The 27987-nt window shown below is 45.7% G+C and overlaps 1 protein-coding gene across 1 annotated transcript in view; it reads left to right on the forward strand.

Annotated features, from left to right (window-relative positions):
* polq (polymerase (DNA directed), theta) overlaps positions 1–27522 on the forward strand; it is an 80656-nt gene extending 53134 nt beyond the window's left edge. Inside the window, 12 exon segments of the mRNA XM_071363258.1 lie at positions 151–344; positions 1621–1749; positions 1828–2002; positions 4515–4626; positions 9102–9193; positions 13209–13291; positions 13538–13639; positions 14359–14470; positions 15986–16107; positions 21274–21409; positions 22998–23104; positions 25832–27522. Coding sequence (XP_071219359.1) covers positions 151–344; positions 1621–1749; positions 1828–2002; positions 4515–4626; positions 9102–9193; positions 13209–13291; positions 13538–13639; positions 14359–14470; positions 15986–16107; positions 21274–21409; positions 22998–23104; positions 25832–25945 — 1478 coding nt within the window. The 3' untranslated portion in view covers positions 25946–27522.
* The last annotated feature ends 465 nt before the right edge of the window (positions 27523–27987 follow it).

Raw genomic sequence — 27987 nt, forward strand, 5'->3', positions numbered from 1 at the left:
CTGTCTATGTCTCTCTCTGTCTATGTCTCTCTCTCTCTCTCTCTCTGTCTCTCTGTCTATGTCTCTCTCTCTCTCTCTCTCTCTCTCTCTCTCTCTCTCTCTCTCTCTCTCTCTCTCTCTCTCTCTCTGTCTCTCTCTCTCTGTGTGTAGATGTGTTCCGTAGTGTGGAGATGCGTTCCCAGGTGTGCCTGGCGCTGCTAGAGCTGAATGGGATTGGCTTCAGCTGGGAGGAATGTGACAGGCAGAAACACGTGATGCAGGCCAAGCTGTCAGCTCTGGAGACACAGGCCTACAGCCTTGCCGGACACAACTTCTCTCTGACTAGCCCCGACGATGTGGCACAGGTAGGGAAGGTGGGGTTCTAAGGCACTACTTCCCCAAAACCACCTCCGGACCACCAGACATTTCATATATTTGTTGTAACTATCAACAAGGTCTTGACTAGGTGTTGAGGGTATCGTCAAGGTCTTGACTAGGTGTTCAGGGTTACTAGTGTGACATGGGGCGGCAGGGTAGCCTAGTGGTTGGACTAGTAACCGAAAGGTTGCAAGTTCAAATCCCCGAGCTGACAAGGTACAAATCTGTCGTTCTGCCCCTGAACAAGGCAGTTAACCCACTGTTCCTAGGCCGTCATTGTAAATAAGAATTTGTTCTTAACTGACTTGCCTAGTTAAATAAAGGTTAAATAAAAAAATGGTCAACTATCGTCAAGGTCATGTCTAGGTGTTCAGGGTATCGTCAAGGTCTTGACTAGGTGTTCAGGGTATCGTCAAGGTCTTGACTAGGTGTTCAGGGTATCGTCAAGGTCTTGACTAGGTGTTCAGGGTATCGCCAAGGTCTTGACTAGGTGTTGAGGGTATTGTCAAGGTCATGTCTAGGTGTTCAGGGTATCGTCAAGGTCTTGACTAGGTGTTGAGGGTATCGCCAAGGTCTTGACTAGGTGTTGAGGGTATCGTCAAGGTCTTGACTAGGTGTTGAGGGTATCGTCAAGGTCTTGACTAGGTGTTCAGGGTATCGTCAAGGTCTTGACTAGGTGTTCAGGGTATCGTCAAGGTCTTGACTAGGTGTTGAGGGTATCGTCAAGGTCTTGACTAGGTGTTCAGGGTATCGTCAAGGTCTTGACTAGGTGTTCAGGGTATCGTCAAGGTCTTGACTAGGTGTTCAGGGTATCGTCAAGGTCTTGACTAGGTGTTCAGGGTATCGCCAAGGTCTTGACTAGGTGTTGAGGGTATCGCCAAGGTCTTGACTAGGTGTTCAGGGTATCGTCAAGGTCATGTCTAGGTGTTCAGGGTATCGTCAAGGTCTTGACTAGGTGTTCAGGGTATCGTCAAGGTCTTGACTAGGTGTTCAGGGTATCGTCAAGGTCTTGACTAGGTGTTCAGGGTATCGCCAAGGTCTTGACTAGGTGTTGAGGGTATCGTCAAGGTCATGTCTAGGTGTTCAGGGTATCGTCAAGGTCTTGACTAGGTGTTCAGGGTATCGTCAAGGTCTTGACTAGGTGTTCAGGGTATCACCAAGGTTACCACAACATCTCTGTTGCATTATTGTTCTAAGGCTCTGCATCATCCTGTCTGTCTGGGTGTCTGTCTGTGTGGGTGTCTGTCTTTGTGTGTGTATCAGGTGTTGTTCCGTGAGCTGCGTCTGCCTCCTGGCTGTGATTTGAGCGGGGGGAGGGGTAAGAAGACCCTGGGGTACAGCAGGCGAGGAACAGGATGCGCCGGGTTGGGGAAACCGTTCAGTACCACCAAGGTAACACAGACACACACACAGTGAAGTTATTGGCCCTGCTCTGTGACATCATATGTGAATAAAAGGTGACATCATCAGGACATCCTGGAGAAGCTCAGTTCCCTCCACCCGTTGCCGGGGGTGATTCTGGAGTGGAGGAGGATCACCCACGCCTTGACAACGGTGGTGTTTCCCCTGCAGAGAGAGAAACGACATCACCCCCTGCTGGTTATGGATAGAATACACCCTATCTCCCAGACACACACAGCTACAGGTAACACACACACTGCTACAGGTAACACACTGATACAGGTAACACACACACTGCTACAGGTAACACACACACTGCTACAGGTAACACACACACTGCTACAGGTAACACACACACTGCTACAGGTAACACACACACTGCTACAGGTAACACACTGCTACAGGTAACACACACACTGCTACAGGTAACACACTGCTACAGGTAACACACTGCTACAGGTAACACACACACTGCTACAGGTAACACACACACTGCTACAGGTAACACACTGCTACAGGTAACACACACACTGCTACAGGTAACACACACACTGCTACAGGTAACACACTGCTACAGGTAACACACTGCTACAGGTAACACACACACTGCTACAGGTAACACACACACTGCTACAGGTAACACACACACTGCTACAGGTAACACACACACTGCTACAGGTAACACACACACTGCTACAGGTAACACACACACTGCTACAGGTAACACACACACTGCTACAGGTAACACACACACTGCTACAGGTAACACACACACTGCTACAGGTAACACACACACTGCTACAGGTAACACACACACTGCTACAGGTAACACACACACTGCTACAGGTAACACACACACTGCTACAGGTAACACACACACTGCTACAGGTAACACACACACTGCTACATGTGGTTGTCTCACCTAGCTATCTGTAGATGAATGTACTGACTATGACTGTGATATGTGGTTGTCCCACCTAGCTATCTGATGAATGTACTGACTATGACTGTGATATGTGGTTGTCTCACCTAGCTATCTGAAGATGAATGTACTGACTATGACTGTGAGATGTGGTTGTCCCACCTAGCTATCTGTAGATGAATGTACTGACTATGACTGTGATATGTGGTTGTCCCACCTAGCTATCTGTAGATGAATGTACTGACTATGACTGTGATATGTGGTTGTCTCACCTAGCTATCTGAAGATGAATGTACTGACTATGACTGTGATATGTGGTTGTCTCACCTAGCTATCTGAAGATGAATGTACTGACTATGACTGTGATATGTGGTTGTCTCACCTAGCTATCTGTAGATGAATGTACTGACTATGACTGTGAGATGTGGTTGTCCCACCTAGCTATCTGAAGATGAATGTACTGACTATGACTGTGATATGTGGTTGTCTCACCTAGCTATCTGTAGATGAATGTACTGACTATGACTGTGATATGTGGTTGTCTCACCTAGCTATCTGATGAATGTACTGACTATGACTGTGATATGTGGTTGTCTCACCTAGCTATCTGATGAATGTACTGACTATGACTGTGATATGTGGTTGTCTCACCTAGCTATCTGAAGATGAATGTACTGACTATGACTGTGATATGTGGTTGTCCCACCTAGCTATCTGTAGATGAATGTACTGACTATGACTGTGAGATGTGGTTGTCTCACCTAGCTATCTGTAGATGAATGTACTGACTATGACTGTGAGATGTGGTTGTCTCACCTAGCTATCTGAAGATGAATGTACTGACTATGACTGTGATATGTGGTTGTCCCACCTAGCTATCTGTAGATTAATGTACTGACTATGACTGTGATATGTGGTTGTCTCACCTAGCTATCTGATGAATGTACTGACTATGACTGTGATATGTGGTTGTCTCACCTAGCTATCTGAAGATGAATGTACTGACTATGACTGTGATATGTGGTTGTCCCACCTAGCTATCTGTAGATGAATGTACTGACTATGACTGAGATATGTGGTTGTCTCACCTAGCTATCTGTAGATGAATGTACTGACTATGACTGTGATATGTGGTTGTCCCACCTAGCTATCTGTAGATGAATGTACTGACTATGACTGTGATATGTGGTTGTCCCACCTAGCTATCTGAAGATGAATGTACTGACTATGACTGTGATATGTGGTTGTCCCACCTAGCTATCTGAAGATGAATGTACTGACTATGACTGTGATATGTGGTTGTCCCACCTAGCTATCTGTAGATGAATGTATTGACTGACTGTGATATGTGGTTGTCTCACCCAGCTATCTGTAGATGAATGTACTGACTATGACTGTGATATGTGGTTGTCCCACCTAGCTATCTGTAGATGAATGTACTGACTATGACTGTGATATGTGGTTGTCCCACCTAGCTATCTGTAGATGAATGTACTGACTATGACTGTGATATGTGGTTGTCCCACCTAGCTATCTGTAGATGAATGTACTGACTATGACTGTGATATGTGGTTGTCCCACCTAGCTATCTGTAGATGAATGTACTGACTATGACTGTGATATGTGGTTGTCTCACCTAGCTATCTGAAGATGAATGTACTGACTATGACTGTGATATGTGGTTGTCCCACCTAGCTGTCTGTAGATGAATGTACTGAGTGTAGTGTAATGTAATGTAGACACACACTGATAATTTATACATCAGTCTGCTTGTGTATGTTGTGATGGATTCGTGTCTGTCTGCGTGTCTGTCTGCGTGTCTGTCTGTGCACAGGCAGAGTGAGCTTCACAGAGCCAAACATCCAGAACGTTCCGAAGGACTTTGAGATCCAGATGGCCTCTGTGGTGGAGGAGAGCCCGCCCTCACAAGATGGACGCCGGACAGGGTTGGAATAACTATATATAACTACTAACCCTAACCTTGACAAGATGGCCGCCGGACTGGGTGGGAATAATTATCTATTATCCTGTTAAACTATATAACTACTAACCCTAACCATGACAAGATGGCCGCCGGACTGGGTGGGAATAACTATCTATTATACTGTTAAACTATATATAACTACTAACCCTAACCTTGACAAGATGGCCGCCGGACTGGGTGGGAATAACTATCTATTATACTGTTAAACTATACAACTACTAACCCTAACTTTGACAAGATGGCCGCCGGACTGGGTGGGAATAACTATCTATTATACTGTTAAACTATTTATAACTACTAACCCTAACCTTGACAAGATGGCCGCCGGACTGGGTGGGAATAACTATCTATTATACTGTTAAACTATACAACTACTAACCCTAACTTTGACAAGATGGCCGCCGGACTGGGTGGGAATAACTATCTATTATACTGTTAAACTATTTATAACTACTAACCCTAACCTTGACAAGATGGCCGCCGGACTGGGTGGGAATAACTATCTATTATACTGTTAAACTATACAACTACTAACCCTAACCTTGACAAGATGGCCACCGGACTGGGTGGGAATAACTATCTATTATACTGTTAAACTATATATAACTACTAACCCTAACCTTGACAAGATGGCCGCCGGACTGGGTGGGAATAACTATCTATTATACTGTTAAACTATATAACTACTAACCCTGACCTTGACAAGATGGCCGCCGGACTGGGTGGGAATAGCCAGGGGTGGGAAAAGTACCCTATTCTCATACAGTAGTAAAAGTAATGATACCTTTAATAGAAAATGATTCAAGTAAAAGTGAAAGTTACCCAGTAAAATACTACTTGAGTAAAAGTCTAAAAGTATTTTGTTCTAAATATATTTAACTATCAATTGTAAATGTAATTGATAAAATATACTTAAGTATCAAAATTAAAAGTATAAATCATTTCAAATTCCTTAATATTAAGCAAAAAGCACAATTTTCTTGTTTTATAATTTATGGATAGCCCACTGACTCACCCAATGACATGTCCACTCACTGACTCACCCAATGACATGTCCACTCTCTGACTCACCCAATGATATGTCCACTCTCTGACTCACCCAATGACATGTCCACTCTCTGACTCACCCAATGATATGTCCACTCTCTGACTCACCCAATGACATGTCCACTCTCTGACTCACCCAATGATATGTCCACTCTCTGACTCACCCAATGATATGTCCATTCACTGACTCACCCAATGACATGTCCACTCTCTGACTCACCCAATGATATGTCCACTCTCTGACTCACCCAATGACATGTCCACTCTCTGACTCACCCAATGATATGTCCACTCTCTGACTCACCCAATGATATGTCCACTCTCTGACTCACCCAATGATATGTCCACTCTCTGACTCACCCAATGACATGTCCACTCACTGACTCACCCAATGATATGTCCACTCTCTGACTCACCCAATGACATGTCCACTCTCTGACTCACCCAATGACATGTCCACTCTCTGACTCACCCAATGACATGTCCACTCTCTGACTCACCCAATGACATGTCCACTCTCTGACTCACCCAATGACATGTCCACTCACTGACTCACCCAATGATATGTCCACTCACTGACTCACCCAATGACATGTCCACTCTCTGACTCACCCAATGACATGTCCACTCACTGACTCACCCAATGACATGTCCACTCACTGACTCACCCAATGATATGTCCACTCACTGACTCACCCAATGATTTGTCCACTCACTGACTCACCCAATGATATGTCCACTCTCTGACTCACCCAATGATATGTCCACTCTCTGACTCACCCAATGACATGTCCACTCACTGACTCACCCAATGATATGTCCACTCTCTGACTCACCCAATGATATGTCCACTCACTGACTCACCCAATGATATGTCCATTCACTGACTCACCCAATGATATGTCCATTCACTGACTCACCCAATGATATGTCCATTCACTGACTCACCCAATGACATGTCCACTCTCTGACTCACCCAATGATTTGTCCACTCACTGACTCACCCAATGATATGTCCACTCACTGACTCACCCAATGATTTGTCCACTCACTGACTCACCCAATGACATGTCCACTCTCTGACTCACCCAATGATATGTCCACTCTCTGACTCACCCAATGATATGTCCACTCTCTGACTCACCCAATGATTTGTCCACTCACTGACTCACCCAATGATATGTCCACTCTCTGACTCACCCAATGACATGTCCACTCTCTGACTCACCCAATGATATGTCCACTCTCTGACTCACCCAATGACATGTCCACTCACTGACTCACCCAATGATATGTCCACTCTCTGACTCACCCAATGATTTGTCCACTCACTGACTCACCCAATGATATGTCCACTCACTGACTCACCCAATGACATGTCCACTCTCTGACTCACCCAATGATATGTCCACTCTCTGACTCACCCAATGATATGTCCACTCACTGACTCACCCAATGATATGTCCACTCACTGACTCACCCAATGACATGTCCACTCTCTGACTCACCCAATGATATGTCCACTCTCTGACTCACCCAATGATATGTCCACTCTCTGACTCACCCAATGATATGTCCACTCTCTGACTCACCCAATGATATGTCCACTCTCTGACTCACCCAATGACATGTCCACTCTCTGACTCACCCAATGATATGTCCACTCACTGACTCACCCAATGACATGTCCACTCTCTGACTCACCCAATGACATGTCCACTCTCTGACTCACCCAATGATTTGTCCACTCACTGACTCACCCAATGACATGTCCACTCTCTGACTCACCCAATGACATGTCCACTCTCTGACTCACCCAATGATATGTCCACTCACTGACTCACCCAATGATATGTCCACTCTCTGACTCACCCAATGATATGTCCACTCTCTGACTCACCCAATGATATGTCCACTCTCTGACTCACCCAATGATTTGTCCACTCTCTGACTCACCCAATGATATGTCCACTCACTGACTCACCCAATGATATGTCCACTCTCTGACTCACCCAATGATATGTCCACTCTCTGACTCACCCAATGATTTGTCCACTCTCTGACTCACCCAATGACATGTCCACTCTCTGACTCACCCAATGATATGTCCACTCTCTGACTCACCCAATGACATGTCCACTCACTGACTCACCCAATGACATGTCCACTCTCTGACTCACCCAATGACATGTCCACTCTCTGACTCACCCAATGATATGTCCACTCACTGACTCACCCAATGATATGTCCACTCTCTGACTCACCCAATGATATGTCCACTCTCTGACTCACCCAATGATATGTCCACTCTCTGACTCACCCAATGATTTGTCCACTCTCTGACTCACCCAATGATATGTCCACTCACTGACTCACCCAATGATATGTCCACTCTCTGACTCACCCAATGATATGTCCACTCTCTGACTCACCCAATGATTTGTCCACTCTCTGACTCACCCAATGATATGTCCACTCACTGACTCACCCAATGATATGTCCACTCTCTGACTCACCCAATGACATGTCCACTCACTGACTCACCCAATGACATGTCCACTCTCTGACTCACCCAATGACATGTCCACTCTCTGACTCACCCAATGATTTGTCCACTCTCTGACTCACCCAATGATATGTCCACTCACTGACTCACCCAATGATATGTCCACTCTCTGACTCACCCAATGACATGTCCACTCACTGACTCACCCAATGACATGTCCACTCTCTGACTCACCCAATGATATGTCCACTCTCTGACTCACCCAATGATATGTCCACTCTCTGACTCACCCAATGATTTGTCCACTCACTGACTCACCCAATGATATGTCCACTCACTGACTCACCCAATGATTTGTCCACTCACTGACTCACCCAATGACATGTCCACTCACTGACTCACCCAATGATATGTCCACTCACTGACTCACCCAATGATATGTCCACTCTCTGACTCACCCAATGATTTGTCCACTCACTGACTCACCCAATGATTTGTCCACTCACTGACTCACCCAATGACATGTCCACTCACTGACTCACCCAATGATATGTCCACTCACTGACTCACCCAATGATATGTCCATTCACTGACTCACCCAATGATATGTCCACTCTCTGACTCACCCAATGATATGTCCACTCTCTGACTCACCCAATGATATGTCCACTCACTGACTCACCCAATGATATGTCCACTCACTGACTCACCCAATGATATGTCCATTCACTGACTCACCCAATGACATGTCCATTCAGGCTCAATACAAGATACTCCGGCCGTAGGCTAAAACGGTGCTGTTTGCTAAATTTTGGGTGCTTAAAAACAATCCACAGAATAAGCGAATGATGTTCCGTGCCTAAATATGTGTTCTTCGTTCTCAGTCGCGGCCGCTCCAGGCTGATCAGACCTCCTCCTCCTGAAGGGGGCGTGGCCTTCTCCGTCAGCATGAGACACGCCTTTGTACCTTTCACAGGTAACTCCTCCCCTAACACCTTTCACAGGTAACTCCTCCCCCCAACACCTTTCACAGGTAACTCCTCCCCCTAACACCTTTCACAGGTAACCCCTCCCCCTAACACCTTTCACAGGTAACTCCTCCCCCTAACACCTTTCACAGGTAACTCCTCCCCCTAACACCTTTCACAGGTAACGTCTCCACCTAACACCTTTCACAGGTAACTCCTCCCCCTAACACCTTTCACAGGTAACGCCTCCACCTAACACCTTTCACAGGTAACGCCTCCACCTAACACCTTTCACAGGTAACTCCTCCCCCTAACACCTTTCACAGGTAACTCCTCCCCCTAACACCTTTCACAGGTAACTCCTCCCCCTAACACCTTTCACAGGTAACTCCTCCCCCTAACACCTTTCACAGGTAACTCCTCCCCCTAACACCTTTCACAGGTAACTCCTCCCCCTAACACCTTTCACAGGTAACTCCTCCCCCTAACACATTTCACAGGTAACTCCTCCCCCTAACACCTTTCACAGGTAACTCCTCCCCCTAACACCTTTCACAGGTAACAACTCCTCCCCCTAACACCTTTCACAGGTAACTCCTCCCCCTAACACCTTTCACAGGTAACAACTCCTCCCCCTAACACCTTTCACAGGTAACAACTCCTCCCCCTAACACCTTTCACAGGTAACTCCTCCCCCTAACACCATAGAGATGTACTAGAGAGCTCATCTCCATCTCATCTGCATTTAACACCATGCAGCCGGCCATCCTAGTTCAATCTCAGCCATCCTAGTTCAGTCTCAACCATCCTAGTTCAATCTCAGCCATCCTAGTTCAGTCTCAACCATCCTAGTTCAGTCTCAACCATCCTAGTTCAGTCTCAACCATCCTAGTTCAATCTCAGCCATCCTAGTTCAATCTCAGCCATCCTAGTTCAGTCTCAACCATCCTAGTTCAATCTCAGCCATCCTAGTTCAGTCTCAACCATCCTAGTTCAATCTCAGCCATCCTAGTTCAGTCTCAACCATCCTAGTTCAATCTCAGCCATCCTAGTTCAGTCTCAACCATCCTAGTTCAATCTCAGCCATCCTAGTTCAATCTCAACCATCCTAGTTCAGTCTCAACCATCCTAGTTCAGTCTCAGCCATCCTAGTTCAATCTCAGCCATCCTAGTTCAATCTCAACCATCCTAGTTCAGTCTCAACCATCCTAGTTCAGTCTCAGCCATCCTAGTTCAATCTCAGCCATCCTAGTTCAATCTCAACCATCCTAGTTCAGTCTCAACCATCCTAGTTCAATCTCAACCATCCTAGTTCAATCTCAACCATCCTAGTTCAGTCTCAACCATCCTAGTTCAGTCTCAACCATCCTAGTTCAATCTCAACCATCCTAGTTCAATCTCAGCCATCCTAGTTCAATCTCAGCCATCCTAGTTCAATCTCAGCCATCCTAGTTCAATCTCAACCATCCTAGTTCAATCTCAGCCATCCTAGTTCAATCTCAGCCATCCTAGTTCAATCTCAACCATCCTAGTTCAATCTCAACCATCCTAGTTCAATCTCAACCATGGCCTTATCTCATGGATTATGGATTTTTTAACTGCCAGGAACAGAGAGTCTATACTAATGGTACCATGTCAGACAGGTCACAGAGAGTCTATACTAATGGTACCAGGTCAGACAGGCCACAGGCCACAGAGAGTCTATACTAATGGTACCAGGTCAGACAGGACACAGAGAGTCTATACTAATGGTACCAGGTCAGACAGGTCACAGAGAGTCTATACTAATGGTACCAGGTCAGACAGGCCACAGAGAGAGTCTATACTAATGGTACCAGGTCAGACAGGACACAGAGAGTCTATACTAATGGTACCATGTCTGACAGGACACAGAGAGTCTATACTAATGGTACCAGGTCAGACAGGACACAGAGAGTCTATACTAATGGTACCAGGTCAGACAGGTCACAGAGAGTCTATACTAATGGTACCAGGTCAGACAGGACACAGAGAGTCTATACTAATGGTACCAGGTCAGACAGGACACAGAGAGTCTATACTAATGGTACCAGGTCAGACAGGTCACAGAGAGTCTATACTAATGGTACCATGTCAGACAGGCCACAGAGAGTCTATACTAATGGTACCATGTCAGACAGGCCACAGAGAGTCTATACTAATGGTACCATGTCAGACAGGCCACAGAGAGTCTATACTAATGGTACCAGGTCAGACAGGCCACAGAGAGTCTATACTAATGGTACCATGTCAGACAGGCCACAGAGAGTCTATACTAATGGTACCAGGTCAGACAGGCCACAGAGAGTCTATACTAATGGTACCATGTCAGACAGGCCACAGAGAGTCTATACTAATGGTACCATGTCTGACAGGCCACAGAGAGTCTATACTAATGGTACCATGTCAGACAGGCCACAGAGAGTCTATACTAATGGTACCATGTCTGACAGGCCACAGAGAGTCTATACTAATGGTACCAGGTCAGACAGGCCACAGAGAGTCTATACTAATGGTACCATGTCAGACAGGCCACAGAGAGTCTATACTAATGGTACCAGGTCAGACAGGCCACAGAGAGTCTATACTAATGGTACCATGTCTGACAGGCCACAGAGAGTCTATACTAATGGTACCATGTCTGACAGGCCACAGAGAGTCTATACTAATGGTACCATGTCAGACAGGCCACAGAGAGTCTATACTAATGGTACCAGGTCAGACAGGCCACAGAGAGTCTATACTAATGGTACCATGTCAGACAGGCCACAGAGAGTCTATACTAATGGTACCAGGTCAGACAGGCCACAGAGAGTCTATACTAATGGTACCATGTCTGACAGGCCACAGAGAGTCTATACTAATGGTACCATGTCTGACAGGCCACAGAGAGTCTATACTAATGGTACCATGTCAGACAGGCCACAGAGAGTCTATACTAATGGTACCATGTCAGACAGGCCACAGAGAGTCTATGACTGCCTGTCTGCCTACCTGTCTGCCTGCCTGCCTGTCTGTCTGTCTGTCTGTCTGTCCTGTTTGAGCACCCTGTCATCCCTGAACGAATTGCCCCTCGGGGATTAATGACGTTGTATTGAATAGCTGCAATATTTCTGTGATCCAGTTGACTACTTCAAAATGGTGCTGCCCATGCTAGAGGGCCCTCTATCCAACCCTACCTGTGTGTGTCAGACGCTTTCATCCAAAGTGATTAACAGTCATGCGTGTATACATTTTACAAATGGCAACCCCAGCGGGAGTTGAACCCACAACCCTTGATGTGTAAGCTCCATGCTCTACCGACTGAGCCACATAGGACGGGAACATAGCGGGTATCGGCCTAATTCTGCTCTGCATTATTTGGTGTTCTACGTTGTACACGGAGGATATTTTTGCAGAATTCTGCATGCAGTCTCAATTTGGTGTTTGTCTCATTTTGTGAATTCTTAGTTGGTGAGCGGACCCCAGACCTCACAACCATAAAGGGCAATGGGTTCTATAACTGGTTCAAGTATTTTTAGCCAGATCCTAATTGGTATGCTTCTCTTTCTCCCTCCCCCCTCTCCCTTCTCCCTCTCTCTCTCCTTACTTCCCCCCTCTCTCTCCCTCCTTACTTCCCCCCTCTCTCTCCCTCCTTACCCTCCCTCCTCTCCCCCCCCTCTCTCCTTACTTCCCCCCTCTCTCTCCCTCCTTACTTCCCCCCTCTCTCTTTCTCCCTCAAACCCTCTCCCTCTCCCCTCTATACCCTCCCTCTCCCTTCTCCCTCTCTCTCTCCTTACTTCCCCCCTCTCTCTCCCTCCTTACCCCCCCTCTCTCTCCCTCCTTACCCTCCCTCCTCTCTCTCTCCTTACTTCCCCCCTCCTCTCCCCCCCCCTCTCTCTCTCCCCTCTCTCTTTCTCCCTCAAACCATCTCCCTCCTTACCCCCCTTCTCTCTCCCTCCTTACCCCCCCTCTCTCCTTACCCCACCTCTCCTTCTCTCTCTCCCTCCTCTCCTCTCTCTCCAGGAGGGATGGTATTAGCAGCAGATTATTCCCAGTTGGAGCTCAGAGTGTTGGCTCACCTCTCTAAGGACAGACGTCTGCTACAGGTCACACACACACACACACACACACACACACACACACACACACACACACACACACACACACACACACACACACACACACACACACACACACACACACACACACACACACACACACACACACACACACACACACACACACACACACACACACACACACACACACACACACACACACACACACACACAGAGAGAGAGAGAGAGCTTGGTGACTCTACTTTTATCTGACCTTGTCTGAACGTGTGTCAGGTGTTGAATGGAGGAGCTGACGTGTTCCGCTGTATCGCTGCTGAGTGGAAGAACATTCAACTGGAGACTGTAGACGACACCCTGAGACAACAGGCTAAACAGGTACACACAGCAAACATTCAACTGGAGACTGTAGACGACACCCTGAGACAACAGGCTAAACAGGTACACACAGCAAACATTCAACTGGAGACGACACCCTGAGACAACAGGCTAAACAGGTACACACAGCAAACATTCAACTGGAGACGACACCCTGAGACAACAGGCTAAACAGGTACACACAGCAAACATTCAACTGGAGACGACACCCTGAGACAACAGGCTAAACAGGTACACACAGCAAACATTCAACTGGAGACGACACCCTGAGACAACAGGCTAAACAGGTACACACAGCAAACATTCAACTGGAGACGACACCCTGAGACAACAGGCTAAACAGGTACACACAGCAAACATTCAACTGGAGACGACACCCTGAGACAACAGGCTAAACAGGTACACACAGCAAACATTCAACTGGAGACTGTAGACGACACCCTGAGACAACAGCATATGTTGTACTATCCTTGTGGGGACCTAAAATGGATTTCCATTCTAAATCCTATTTTCATTAAACCTAACCCCAAAGCAGCCATTGTGGGCTTCTGGGAAATGTCCCCACGAGGGTAGTAACACGCACTGTTTCCTACTTGATGTTTGTTCATTATATTGTGTGTGTGTGTGTGTGTGTGTGTGTGTGTGTGTGTGTGTGTGTGTGTGTGTGTGTGTGTGTGTGTGTGTGTGTGTCTCTGTGTGGTGTGTGTGTGTGTGTGTAGATATGTTATGGTATAATCTACGGGATGGGAGCCAGGTCTCTGGGAGAGCAGATGGGGATAGAGGAGGACGATGCAGGTGCTTATATCCAGAGCTTCAAGGACCGATACACAGGTACCCACATCTATCTATCTATGAACAGGTACACTGATCTATCTAACAGGTACACTGATCTATCCATCTATCACAGGTACACTGATCTATCCATCTATCTATGAACAGGTACACTGATCTGTCTATCTATCTATCTATCTATCTATCAGGTACACTGATCTATCTATCTATCTATCAGGTACACTGATCTATCTATCTATCTATCTATCTATCTATCTATCTATCTATCTATCTATCTATCTATCTATCTATCTATCTATCTATCAGGTACACTGATCTATCTATCTATCAGGTACACTGATCTATCTATCTATCACAGGTACACTGATCTATCTATCTATCTATCACAGGTACACTGATCTATCTATCAGGTACACTGATCTATCTATCTATGAACAGGTACACTGATCTATCTATCTATCTAACAGGTACACTGATCTATCTATCTATCTATCAGGTACACTGATCTGTCTATCTATCTATGAACAGGTACACTGATCTATCTATCTATCTATCTATCAGGTACACTGATCTGGCTATCTATCAGGTACACTGATCTATCTATCTATCTATCTATCTATCTATCTATCTATCTATCTATCTATCTATCTATCTATCTATCAGGTACACTGATCTATCTATCTATCTATCTATCTATCTATCTATCTATCTATCTATCAGGTACACTGATCTATCTATCTATCTATCTATCTATCAGGTACACTGATCTATCTATCTATCTATCTATCTATCAGGTACACTGATCTATCTATCTATCTATCTATCAGGTACACTGATCTGGCTGGCTGGCTGGCTGGCTGATCTGGCTGGCTGGCTGATCTGGCTGGCTGGCTGGCTGGCTGATCTGGCTGGCTGGTTGTGTGTGACTACAGCAACATACATACTTCTATGTATATTAGCTTTTCTGCTTGATGAAAATGGAGCTGTGTGTTTTTACTGTGTGATTTACTGTGTGTGATTTACTGTTTTTGTGATTTACTGTGTGATTTAATGTGTGTGTGTTTTACTGTGTGTTTTACTGTGTGTGTGACTTACTGTTTTTGTGATTTACTGTGTTTTACTGTGTGTATGATTTACTGTGTGTGTGATTTACTGTTTTTGTGATTTACTGTGTGTATGATTTACTGTGTGTGTGTGTGTTTTACTGTGTGTGTGATTTACTGTTTTTGTGATTTACTGTGTGTGTGATTTACTGTTTTTGTGATTTACTGTGTGTTTTACTGTGTGTGTGATTTACTGTGTGTTTTACTGTGTGTGTTTTACTGTTTGTGATTTACTGTGTGTTTTACTGTGTGTGTTTTACTGTTTGTGATTTACTGTGTGATTTACTGTGTGTGTGATTTACTGTGTTTTACTGTGTGTGTGTTTTACTGTGTGTGTGAGTTACTGTATGATTTACTGTGTGATTTACTGTGTGTTTTACTGTGTGTTTTACTGTGTGTATGATTTACTGTGTGTATGATTTACTGTGTGTTTTACTGTGTGTCTGTCCAGGTATCCACCGGTTCCTGAAGGAGACGGTGCGTAGCTGTGTGAAGAAGGGTTTTGTCCAGACTCTACTGGGGAGGAGGAGATACCTACCGAACATCAACACCAGCGGTTACACCAGGAAACAGGTACGTAGCTGACATCACACACCAGGAAACAGGTAGCTGACATCACACACCAGGAAACAGGTACGTAGCTGACATCACACACCAGGAAACAGGTAGCTAACATCACACACCAGGAAACAGGTAGGTAGCTAACATCACACACCAGGAAACAGGTACGTAGCTAACATCACACACCAGGAAACAGGTACGTAGCTGACATCACACACCAGGAAACAGGTACGTAGCTAACATCACACACCAGGAAACAGGTAGCTGACATCACACACCAGGAAACAGGTAGGTAGCTGACATCACACACCAGGAAACAGGTACGTAGCTGACATCACACACCAGGAAACAGGTACGTAGCTGACATCACACACCAGGAAACAGGTAGCTGACATCACACACCAGGAAACAGGTAGCTGACATCACACACCAGGAAACAGGTACGTAGCTGACATCACACACCAGGAAACAGGTACGTAGCTGACATCACACACCAGGAAACAGGTACGTAGCTGACATCACACACCAGGAAACAGGTACGTAGCTAACATCACACACCAGGAAACAGGTACGTAGCTGACATCACACACCAGGAAACAGGTACGTAGCTAACATCACACACCAGGAAACAGGTACGTAGCTAACATCACACACCAGGAAACAGGTACGTAGCTAACATCACACACCAGGAAACAGGTACGTAGCTAACATCACACACCAGGAAACAGGTACGTAGCTGACATCACACACCAGGAAACAGGTAGCTGACATCACACACCAGGAAACAGGTACGTAGCTAACATCACACACCAGGAAACAGGTAGCTGACATCACACACCAGGAAACAGGTAGGTAGCTGACATCACACACCAGGAAACAGGTACGTAGCTGACATCACACACCAGGAAACAGGTACGTAGCTGACATCACACACCAGGAAACAGGTAGCTGACATCACACACCAGGAAACAAGTACGTAGCTAACATCACACACCAGGAAACAGGTACGTAGCTGACATCACACACCAGGAAACAGGTACGTAGCTGACATCACACACCAGGAAACAGGTACGTAGCTAACATCACACACCAGGAAACAGGTAGCTGACATCACACACCAGGAAACAGGTACGTAGCTGACATCACACACCAGGAAACAGGTAGGTAGCTGACATCACACACCAGGAAACAGGTACGTAGCTAACATCACACACCAGGAAACAGGTACGTAGCTAACATCACACACCAGGAAACAGGTACGTAGCTGACATCACACACCAGGAAACAGGTACGTAGCTAACATCACACACCAGGAAACAGGTAGCTGACATCACACACCAGGAAACAGGTAGGTAGCTGACATCACACACCAGGAAACAGGTACGTAGCTGACATCACACACCAGGAAACAGGTACGTAGCTGACATCACACACCAGGAAACAGGTAGCTGACATCACACACCAGGAAACAGGTAGCTGACATCACACACCAGGAAACAGGTACGTAGCTGACATCACACACCAGGAAACAGGTACGTAGCTGACATCACACACCAGGAAACAGGTACGTAGCTGACATCACACACCAGGAAACAGGTAGGTAGCTAACATCACACACCAGGAAACAGGTACGTAGCTGACATCACACACCAGGAAACAGGTACGTAGCTAACATCACACACCAGGAAACAGGTACGTAGCTAACATCACACACCAGGAAACAGGTACGTAGCTAACATCACACACCAGGAAACAGGTACGTAGCTAACATCACACACCAGGAAACAGGTACGTAGCTGACATCACACACCAGGAAACAGGTAGCTGACATCACACACCAGGAAACAGGTACGTAGCTAACATCACACACCAGGAAACAGGTAGCTGACATCACACACCAGGAAACAGGTAGGTAGCTGACATCACACACCAGGAAACAGGTACGTAGCTGACATCACACACCAGGAAACAGGTACGTAGCTGACATCACACACCAGGAAACAGGTAGCTGACATCACACACCAGGAAACAGGTACGTAGCTAACATCACACACCAGGAAACAGGTACGTAGCTGACATCACACACCAGGAAACAGGTACGTAGCTGACATCACACACCAGGAAACAGGTACGTAGCTAACATCACACACCAGGAAACAGGTAGCTGACATCACACACCAGGAAACAGGTACGTAGCTGACATCACACACCAGGAAACAGGTACGTAGCTAACATCACACACCAGGAAACAGGTAGGTAGCTAACATCACACACCAGGAAACAGGTACGTAGCTAACATCACACACCAGGAAACAGGTACGTAGCTGACATCACACACCAGGAAACAGGTACGTAGCTAACATCACACACCAGGAAACAGGTAGCTGACATCACACACCAGGAAACAGGTACGTAGCTGACATCACACACCAGGAAACAGGTAGCTGACATCACACACCAGGAAACAGGTACGTAGCTGACATCACACACCAGGAAACAGGTAGGTAGCTGACATCACACACCAGGAAACAGGTACGTAGCTAACATCACACACCAGGAAACAGGTACGTAGCTGACATCACACACCAGGAAACAGGTAGGTAGCTGACATCACACACCAGGAAACAGGTACGTAGCTAACATCACACACCAGGAAACAGGTACGTAGCTGACATCACACACCAGGAAACAGGTACGTAGCTAACATCACACACCAGGAAACAGGTAGGTAGCTAACATCACACACCAGGAAACAGGTACGTAGCTAACATCACACACCAGGAAACAGGTACGTAGCTGACATCACACACCAGGAAACAGGTACGTAGCTGACATCACACACCAGGAAACAGGTACGTAGCTAACATCACACACCAGGAAACAGGTACGTAGCTAACATCACACACCAGGAAACAGGTAGGTAGCTGACATCACACACCAGGAAACAGGTACGTAGCTAACATCACACACCAGGAAACAGGTAGCTAACATCACACACCAGGAAACAGGTACATGGCTCTATGTAGTACTGTGTGCCTCCCATAGTCTGTTCTGGACTTGGAGAGACCTCTGGTGGAATGTCTTGTGGGGTATGCATGGGTGTCTGAGCTGTGTGCTAGTAGTTTAGACAGACCTCTGGTGTCTTGTGGGGTATGCATGGGTGTCTGAGCTGTGTGCTAGTAGTTTAGACAGACCTCTGGTGTCTTGTGGGGTATGCATGGGTGTCTGAGCTGCTAATATTTCAAACAGACAGCTCGGTACATTCAGCTGGTTAACACCTCTTACAAAAACAAGTAGTGATGAAGTCAGTCTCTCTTCCACTTTGAGCCAAGGAGAGATTTACATGAATATTAATGTTAGCTCTCGGTGAGCCAGCCGTGCTGCCCTGTCCTGAGACAATTTTCCTAAGTCCCTCTTTGTGGCAACTGACCACACGACTGAACAGTAGTCCAGGTGCGACTAGAGCTGTTGCGGTGACCATATTACTGCCACACCAACGGAGTCATGAAGTCCACGTGGCCATTTAGTCACGGTAACTAGGCTTCTCCAAGCTCTGATGCTGCTGATGGTCATTAGTAGACTACCAAACTTGCTAAATCAAAATGTATTGGTCACATACACATTCCCTGTCTTAGGTCAGTTAGGATCACCACTTTATTTTAAGAATGTGAAATGTCAGAATAATAGTAGAGAGAATGATTTATTTCAGCTTTTATTTCTTTCATCACATTCCCAGTGGGTCAGAAGTTTACATACACTCAATTAGTATTCGGTAGCATTGCCTTTAAAGTGTTTAACTTGGGTCAAACATTTCGGGTAGCCTTCCACAAGCTTCCCACAATAAGTTGGGTGAATTTTGGCCCATTCCTCCTGACAGAGCTGGTGTAACTGAGTCAGGTTTTTAGGCCTCCTTGCTCGCACACGCTTTTTCAGTTCTGCCCACAAATGTTCAATAGGATTGAGGTCAGGGCTTTGTGATGGCCACTCCAATACCTTGACTTTGTTGTCCTTAAGCCATTTTACCACAACTTTGGAAGTATGTTTGGGGTCATTGTCCATTTAGAAGACCCACTTGCAACCAAGCTTTAACTTCCTGACTGAGGTTTTGAGATGTTGCTTCAATATATCCACATAATGTTCCTGCCTCATGAAGCTATCTATTTTGTGAAGTGCACCAGTCCCTCCTGCAGCAAAGCACCCCTACAACATGATGCTGCCACCCCCGTGCTTCACGGTTGGGAGGGTGTTCTTCGCCTTGCAAGCCTCCCCCTTTTTCCTCCAATCATAACGATGGTCATTATGGCCAAACAGTTCTATTTTTGTTTAATCAGACCAGAGGACAAAAAAAAGTACGATCTTTGTTCCCATGTGCAGTTGCAAACCGTAGTCTGGCTTTTTTTATGGCGGTTTTGGAGCAGTGGCTTCTTCCTTGCTGAGCGGTCTTTCAGGTTATGTCGATATAGGACTCGTTTTACTGTGGATATAGATACTTTTGTACCTGTTTCCTCCAGCATCTTCACAAGGTCCTTTGCTGTTGTTCTGGGATTGATTTGCACTTTTCGCACCAAAGTACGTTCATCTCTAGGAGACAGAATGCATCTCCTTCCTGAGCGGTATGACGGCTGCGTGGTCCCATGGTGTTTATACTTGCATACTATTGTTTGTACAGATGAACGTGGTACCTTCAGGCGTTTGGAAATTGCTCCCAAGGATGAACCAGACTTGTGGAGGTCTACAATTTCTTTTCTGAGGTCTTGACTGATTTCTTTTGATTTTCCCATTATGTCAAGCAAAGAGGCCCTGAGTTTGAAGGTAGGCCTTGAAATACATCCACAGGTACACCTCCAATTGACTGAAATTATGTCAATTAGCCTATCAGAAGTTTCTAAAGCCATGACATCATTTTCTGGGATTTTCCAAGCTGTTTAAAGGCACAGTCAACTTAGTGTATGTAAACTTCTGACCCACTGGAATTGGATTCAGTGAAATAATCTGTCTGTAAACAATTGTTGGAAAAATTACTTGTGTGATGCACAAAGTAGATGTCCTAACCGACTGGCCAAAACTATAGTTTGTTAACAAGACATTTGTGGAGTGGTTGAAAAACGAGTTTTAATGACTCCAACCTAAGTGTATGTACATTTCTGACTTCAAGTTGTGTGTGTTAACCCTCTTCAGGCGGAGCGTCAGGCTGTTAACACGACAGTCCAGGGATCAGCCGCTGACATCGTTAAACTGGCTACAGTCAACATCCAGCAATGTCTTAGAGATACCTACCCCGCTGCCCCTCTCTCACACCAGCACACACACACAGGTAAAACACACACACTCCTACCCTGCTGCCCCTCTCTCACACCAGCACACACACACAGGTAAAACACACACACTCCTACCCTGCTGCCCCTCTCTCACACCAGCACACACACACAGGTAACACACACACACTCCTACCCTGCTGCCCCTCTCTCACACCAGCACACACACACAGGTAAAACACACACACTCCTACCCTGCTGCCCCTCTCTCACACCAGCACACACACACAGGTAACACACACACACTCCTACCCTGCTGCCCCTCTCTCACACCAGCACACAGGTAACACACACACACTCCTACCCTGCTGCCCCTCTCTCACACCAGCACACACACACAGGTAAAACACACACACTCCTACCCTGCTGCCCCTCTCTCACACCAACACACACACACACAGGTAAAACACACACACACACACACACACACACACACACACACACACACACACACACACACACACACACACACACACACACACACACACACACACACACACACACACACACACACACACACACACACACACTACTACCCTGCTGCCCCTCTCTCACACCAACACACACACACAGGTAAAACACACACACACACACACACACTCCTACCCTGCTGCCCCTCTCTCACACCAACACACACACACAGGTAAAACACACACACACACACACACACTCCTACCCTGCTGCCCCTCTGTATCACAGCCTCTGGGTGTCATAGTGAAGACACTGAGCTGGGGAAGGTCCATGACCGGTGCTATGAGGCTAGTAGCATACATTCATAAAGTATTCAGACCCCTTGACTTTCTCCACATTTTGTTACGTTACAGACTTATTCTACAATAGATTAAATTGTCCCCCCCCCTAATTAACCACCCCATAATGACAAAAACAGGTTTTTAGACATGTATAAAAAATGTAAAACTGAAATACTTTATTTACAAGTATTCAGACCCTTTGAGACTCGAAATTGACGTAATAAAATGTGTAAAATGGGTCTGAATACTTTCTGAATGCACTGCAATGTAGAGAGTCATGGCAGGGAGGGGTACATATTGATGTATATATTCTATATTATAGAGAGTCGTGGTCATGGCAGGGAGGGGTACATATTGATGTATATATTCTATATTATAGAGAGTCGTGGTCATGGCAGGGAGGGGTACATATTGATGTATATATTCTATATTATAGAGAGTCGTGGTCATGGCAGGGAGGGGTACATATTGATGTATATATTCTATATTATAGAGAGTCGTGGTCATGGCAGGGAGGGGTACATATTGATGTATATATTCTATATTATAGAGAGTCGTGGTCATGGCAGGGAGGGGTACATATTGATGTATATATTCTATATTATAGAGAGTCGTGGTCATGGCAGGGAGGGGTACATATTGATGTATATATTCTATATTATAGAGAGTCGGGGTCATGGCAGGGAGGGGTACATATTGATGTATATATTCTATATTATAGAGAGTCGGGGTCATGGCAGGGAGGGGTACATATTGATGTATATATTCTATATTATAGAGAGTCGGGGTCATGGCAGGGAGGGGTACATATTGATGTATATATTCTATATTATAGAGAGTCGGGGTCATGGCAGGGCTGTTAAACGTCATCGTGGGGCGTTTTTCATCCTGCAGCTTCATGATGAACTCATCTATGAGACCGCAGAGGAGGACCTCATACAGGTAACACTCTGACCTTTAACCCCTGACCTCTTACAGGTAACACTCTGACCCCTGACCTCATACAGGTAACACTCTGACCTCTAACCTCATACAGGTAACACTCTGACCTTTAACCCCTGACCTCATACAGGTAACACTCTGACCTCTAACCTCATACAGGTAACACTCTGACCTTTAACCCCTGACCTCATACAGGTAACACTCTGACCTTTAACCCCTAACCTCATACAGGTAACACACTGACCTCTAACCTCATACAGGTAACACTCTGACCTTTAACCTCATACAGGTAACACTCTGACCTCTAACCCCTGACCTCATACAGGTAACACTCTGACCTCTAACCTCATACAGGTAACACTCTGACCTTTAACCCCTGACCTCATACAGGTAACACTCTGACCTTTAACCCCTGACCTCATACAGGTAACACTCTGACCTCTAACGTGTTACAGGTAACACTCTGACCTTTAACCCCTGACCTCATACAGGTAACACTCTGACCTTTAACCCCTGACCTCATACAGGTTACACTCTGACCTTTAACCCCTGACCTCATACAGGTAACACACTGACCTTTAACCCCTGACCTCATACAGGTAACACTCTGACCTTTAACCCCTGACCTCATATAGGTAACACTCTGAACTTTAACCCCTGACCTCATACAGGTAACACTCTGACCTTTAACCCCTGACTTCATACAGGTAACACTCTGACCTCTAACCTCATACAGGTAACACTCTGACCTTTAACCTCATACAGGTAACACTCTGACCTTTAACCTCATACAGGCAACACTCTGACCTTTAACCCCTGACCTCTTACAGGTAACACTCTGACCCCTGACCTCATACAGGTAACACTCTGACCTTTAACCTCATACAGGTAACACTCTGACCTTTAACCCCTGACCTCATACAGGTAACACTCTGACCTTTAACCCCTGACCTCATATAGGTAACACTCTGACCTTTAACCCCTGACCTCATATAGGTAACACTCTGACCTTTAACCCCTGACCTCATACAGGTAACACTCTGACCTTTAACCCCTGACCTCATATAGGTAACACTCTGACCTTTAACCCCTGACCTCATACAGGTAACACTCTGACCTTCAACCCCTGACCTCATACAGGTAACACTCTGACCTTCAACCCCTGACCTCATACAGGTAACACTCTGACCTTTAACCCCTGACCTCATACAGGTAACACTCTGACCTTTAACCCCTGACCTCATACAGGTAACACTCTGACCTTTAACCTCATACAGGTAACACTCTGACCTTTAACCTCATACAGGTAACACTCTGACCTTTAACCCCTGACCTCATACAGGTAACACTCTGACCTTTAACCTCATACAGGTAACACTCTGACCTTTAACCTCATACAGGTAACACTCTGACCTTCAACCCCTGACCTCATACAGGTAACACTCTGACCTTCAACCCCTGACCTCATACAGGTAACACTCTGACCTTTAACCCCTGACCTCATACAGGTAACACTCTGACCTTTAACCTCATACAGGTAACACTCTGACCTTTAACCCCTGACCTCATACAGGTAACACTCTGACCTTTAACCTCATACAGGTAACACTCTGACCTCTAACCCCTGACCTCATACAGGTAACACTCTGACCTTTAACCTCTTACAGGTAACACTCTGACCCCTGACCTCATACAGGTAACACTCTGACCTTTAACCTCATACAGGTAACACTCTGACCTTTAACCCCTGACCTCATACAGGTAACACTCTGACCTTTAACCCCTGACCTCATACAGGTAACACTCTGACCTTTAACCCCTGACCTCATACAGGTAACACTCTGACCTTTAACCTCATACAGGTAACACTCTGACCTTTAACCCCTGACCTCATACAGGTAACACTCTGACCTTTAACCCCTGACCTCATACAGGTAACACTCTGACCTTTAACCTCATACAGGTAACACTCTGACCTCTAACCTCATACAGGTAACACTGACCTCTAACCTCATACAGGTAACACTCTGACCTTTAACCCCTAACCTCATACAGGTAACACTCTGACCTTCAACCTCTGACCTTATACAGTGTTAGGTTCTAAACTAACAGTACAAACTACCGGACAACTAGGACAAGCTCAAACCAAGTTTATTCACCCAATGGGTCAGACAGCTGAACAGACAAAGACTTGTTCCCACCACCACAAGTATATATACCCCCCTTTAGGGGAAGTCTCCTCCTTCCCTGTAAACATTACATCTTTGCTGCTAGGCAAGAAGTTAAGTGATGCGGGTAATAAACTGTTCATTCTCCCTTAATGTGACCTGACCTCGGCCCCCATTCCTCACTAATCCACAGCTGTCCACCCTTATGAGTGACCTCAGCCATGTGATTGCCTTTTCCCCTCACTCAGTAACCAGGCCTCTCGTTCTTATCCAACCTCCCATTGACCGTCCACCATATACATTCCTCATACATGTAACCAGTAACTTCTGTTGTTGCAAGTATTTCAAATTACAACCCAACAGCAGAAACACTGATGTCTTATAGCCTTTATAAAGCTTCCTATAGCCTTCATAAAACGTTGTAACCATAGAAATAGAAAGGGAATGGAACCCTGGTAATTTGACGGGTAAACTCGCAATGGCTGCCAGTCCCCCCATTATGGCGGCATTGACTTGAATGGGGAGGTCCGGTAAATTCTATGTTTGTCTTTCTGTTCAGGTGGCTCAAATAGTGAAAAGAGAGATGGAGAGTGCTGTGAAGCTCTATGTTAAGCTGAAAGCCAAGGTCAAGGTGGGACCCAGCTGGGGAAACCTGCAGGATCTGGACATCTGATGGCCCAATGATCTCCCCTTCCTCCCAAAGGACCTGAATAATGTCCCAATGATCTCCCCTTCCTCCCAACGGACCTGGACAATGTCCCAATGATCTCCCCTTCCTCCCAAAGGAACAATGATCTCCCCTTCCCCCCAACGGACCTGAACAATGTCCCAATGATCTCCCCTTCCTCCCAAAGGAACAATGATCTCCCCTTCCCCCCAACGGACCTGAACAATGTCCCAATGATCTCCCCTTCCCCCCAACGGACCTGAACAATGTCCCAATGATCTCCCCTTCCTCCCAACGGACCTGAACAATGTCCCAATGATCTCCCCTTCCTCCCAACGGACCTGGACAATGTCCCAATGATCTCCCCTTCCTCCCAAAGGACCTGAACAATGTCCCAATGATCTCCCCTTCCTCCCAAAGGACCTGAACAATGTCCCAATGATCTCCCCTTCCTCCCAACGGACCTGAACATCGGAACAATGACCCAATTATCTCCCCTTCCTCCCAAAGGACCTGGACAATGTCCCAATGATCTCCCTTTCCTCCCAACGGACCTGGACAATGTCCCAATGATCTCCCCTTCCTCCCAAAGGACCTGGACAATGTCCCAATGATCTCCCCTTCCTCCCAACGGACCTGGACAATGTCCCAATGATCTCCCCTTCCTCCCAACGGACCTGGACAATGTCCCAATGATCTCCCCTTCCTCCCAAAGGACCTGGACAATGTCCCAATGATCTCCCCTTCCTCCCAAAGGACCTGGACAATGTCCCAATGATCTCCCCTTCCTCCCAAAGGACCTGGACAATGTCCCAATGATCTCCCCTTCCTCCCAAAGGACCTGGACAATGTCCCAATGATCTCCCCTTCCTTCCAAAGGACCTGGACAATGTCCCAATGATCTCCCAAAGGACCTGGACATCGGAACAATGTCCCAATGATCTCCCCTTCCTCCCAACGGACCTGCACAACGGAACAATTGTCTCCCCTTCAACAGGAAGGAGGTATTATCGGGACCTGTTGGTGACAGGGCAGAGGCACAGTATTTATGAATATCTAGAGGAGTTCCACAGTGCATGACTTTGTGGGTATTATGTTTGTGTCTTTAACATATTTTTAACCAGTGTACTGAATGTAACGAGGAGGACTTGAGTGGGTCAGCATCAACCCCTGACCTCATACAGGTAACACTCTGACCTTTAACCCCTGACCTCATACAGGTAACAACCTGCTGAGATGAAATGTTTTGATCCCAGTAATATTGATAGAACATGGTGGTTACTGTCCACTATAAATACTATTGATATAACATGGTGGTTACTGTCCACTATAAATACTATTGATATAACATGGTGTAGTTACTGTCCACTATAAATACTATTGATAGAACATGGTGGTTACTGTCCACTATAAATACTATTGATATAACATGGTGTAGTTACTGTCCACTATAAATACTATTGATATAACATGGTGTAGTTACTGTCCACTATAAATACTATTGATAGAACATGGTGGTTACTGTCCACTATAAATACTATTGATATAACATGGTGTAGTTACTGTCCACTATAAATACTATTGATATAACATGGTGTAGTTACTGTCCACTATAAATACTATTGATATAACATGGTGTAGTTACTGTCCACTATAAATACTATTGATATAACATGGTGTAGTTACTGTCCACTATAAATACTATTGATATAACATGGTGTGGTTACTGTCCACTATAAATACTATTGATATAACATGGTGGTTACTGTCCACTATAAATACTATTGATATAACATGGTGTAGTTACTGTCCACTATAAATACTATTGATATAACATGGTGTGGTTACTGTCCACTATAAATACTATTGATATAACATGGTGGTTACTGTCCACTATAAATACTATTGATATAACATGGTGTAGTTACTGTCCACTATAAATACTATTGATATAACATGGTGGTTACTGTCCACTATAAATACTATTGATAGAACATGGTGGTTACTGTCCACTATAAATACTATTGATATAACATGGTGGTTACTGT

This window comes from Salvelinus alpinus, chromosome 24 (assembly GCF_045679555.1).
Source record: "Salvelinus alpinus chromosome 24, SLU_Salpinus.1, whole genome shotgun sequence".
Lineage (NCBI taxonomy): Eukaryota > Metazoa > Chordata > Actinopteri > Salmoniformes > Salmonidae > Salvelinus > Salvelinus alpinus.